This window comes from Entamoeba dispar, genomic scaffold (assembly GCF_000209125.1).
Source record: "Entamoeba dispar SAW760 scf_1105229462887 genomic scaffold, whole genome shotgun sequence".
Taxonomy (NCBI): domain Eukaryota; phylum Evosea; order Mastigamoebida; family Endamoebidae; genus Entamoeba; species Entamoeba dispar.
In genome coordinates, this window is record NW_001855417.1 from 1 (window position 1) to 1,644 (window position 1,644).

General features: G+C 27.9%; 1 protein-coding gene across 1 annotated transcript; it reads right to left on the bottom strand.

The window, feature by feature from the left end:
• Positions 1–796: 796 nt before the first annotated feature.
• Positions 797–1,642, bottom strand: EDI_115670 (ATP-dependent RNA helicase DBP1, putative; the record flags this gene model as incomplete). Its single annotated transcript, XM_001740358.1, has 1 exon — positions 797–1,642. The coding sequence occupies one exon, from the start codon at positions 1,640–1,642 to the stop codon at positions 797–799; it is 846 nt and encodes a 281-aa protein (XP_001740410.1).
• Between the last annotated feature and the right edge of the window lie 2 nt (positions 1,643–1,644).

Here is a 1,644-nt window from a genome sequence, read left to right on the forward strand (position 1 = left end):
TGTTACAAATCATTACATGGGAAGAACCATTTCCTAAAGAAATATATAAATATCCATGGGATATAGCAAATACAATATCAACAGGTAAACGACCACCAATAATACAAGAAGTTAAAGAAGATATTAAAGAAATTATTGAAAAAACATGGAAACAAGAACCAAAAGAAAGAATAACAATAGAAGAATAGTAAGAATGTTAGAAAGAAATGAAATAAAATAAATAAAAATGGTTTTTATTGTGATGTTTTATTGTTTTAATATTTAATACATTACAATGACAAATAAAATATCTTCAATATGTTTATTTTAAGAAAGTCTTGTCAATAAAAGTTTTTAGTTGAATATTTTCTTATATTTTTTTGAGTTACACTATCAATCATAATTCTCTAAAATGAAGTTAACTATGAAATTATTTATTCTAAAGAATATTTTATAATCAAATGCTACATGTAGGCAATTAAAAAATACCAAATTAAGAAAAGAGCTTATCTTTGAATTCATTGATAAAGAGATAAACAAAAAAAATAATAACTTATAACAATTAAACTTTCAACCTCTCATATTTCTTTTAGATAATACGTTATAAACAAAACATTAGTAAATAAATCATTTTATTCAAAAATAAAAAGGACTCTAACAACAGAAGAACGACTAGAACAAAAATACAGTTAAAGCATTGATTATTCTAACAAAGGAAATATTGTTGAAGAAATTCAAAATGCATTACCTCTTATTTATTAGAGTTAACAGTTCTTTCAAATAACTTAATGTTTTTAATACTTTTAATTAATTCACATTAATCGAACAAATGAGGTTTTATTGGTGTACTAATTGACCTAGTATTATCCCAATCTTCTTCTCTTCTTCTTTCATACCTTCTGTCTCTTCCTCCAAACCTTCCAGCTCCTCTTCTATTAAACCCACCTTTTCTACCTCTTTTTGAGCCAAATGGTTTTCTGTATTCTTGTGCCTTTTCTTCTAGCCAGTCTGGGATTTCTTGTTTTGCTTCTTCTAATAATGAGACTAACGATGGTATTAAATTTTGGGTTTTATCATTAATGAAAGTAATTGCTGTTCCTTTTTTACCAGCCCGTCCAGTTCTTCCGACACGATGGACATAACTCTCAATTTCATTTGGCATATCATAATTAATCACAACCTCAATGTCTGGAATGTCTAATCCTCTAGAAGCAACATCAGTTGCAACAAGTAATTGAATAACATTTTCTTTAAACCTTTTCAATGAAAAGTCACGATCAGCTTGAGAACGATCTCCATGAATACTATCTACTTTGTATCCATGATCGTATAAATAATTTTCTAGCATATCAGCACCTCTCTTTGTTTCAACAAAAATAACTGTTTTCTCACCTTTTCCAGCAAATTCTCGTAAAACATCTAAAATAGCTTCTTGTTTTATTTGTTCTTCAACCCATAAAATAATTTGTTGAATTGATTCAACAGTACTTCCTGCTCTTCCAACAGTAATAAAGACATAATTATCTAAGAAATCTGCAGCAAGTCTTTGAATTTGTTTAGGAAAAGTAGCAGAAAACATTAATGTTTGACGTTTTCCAACAGGTGGCATTTCATTATCTTCACAAATTTCTCTAATTTGTGGTTCAAATCCCATATCAAGCATTC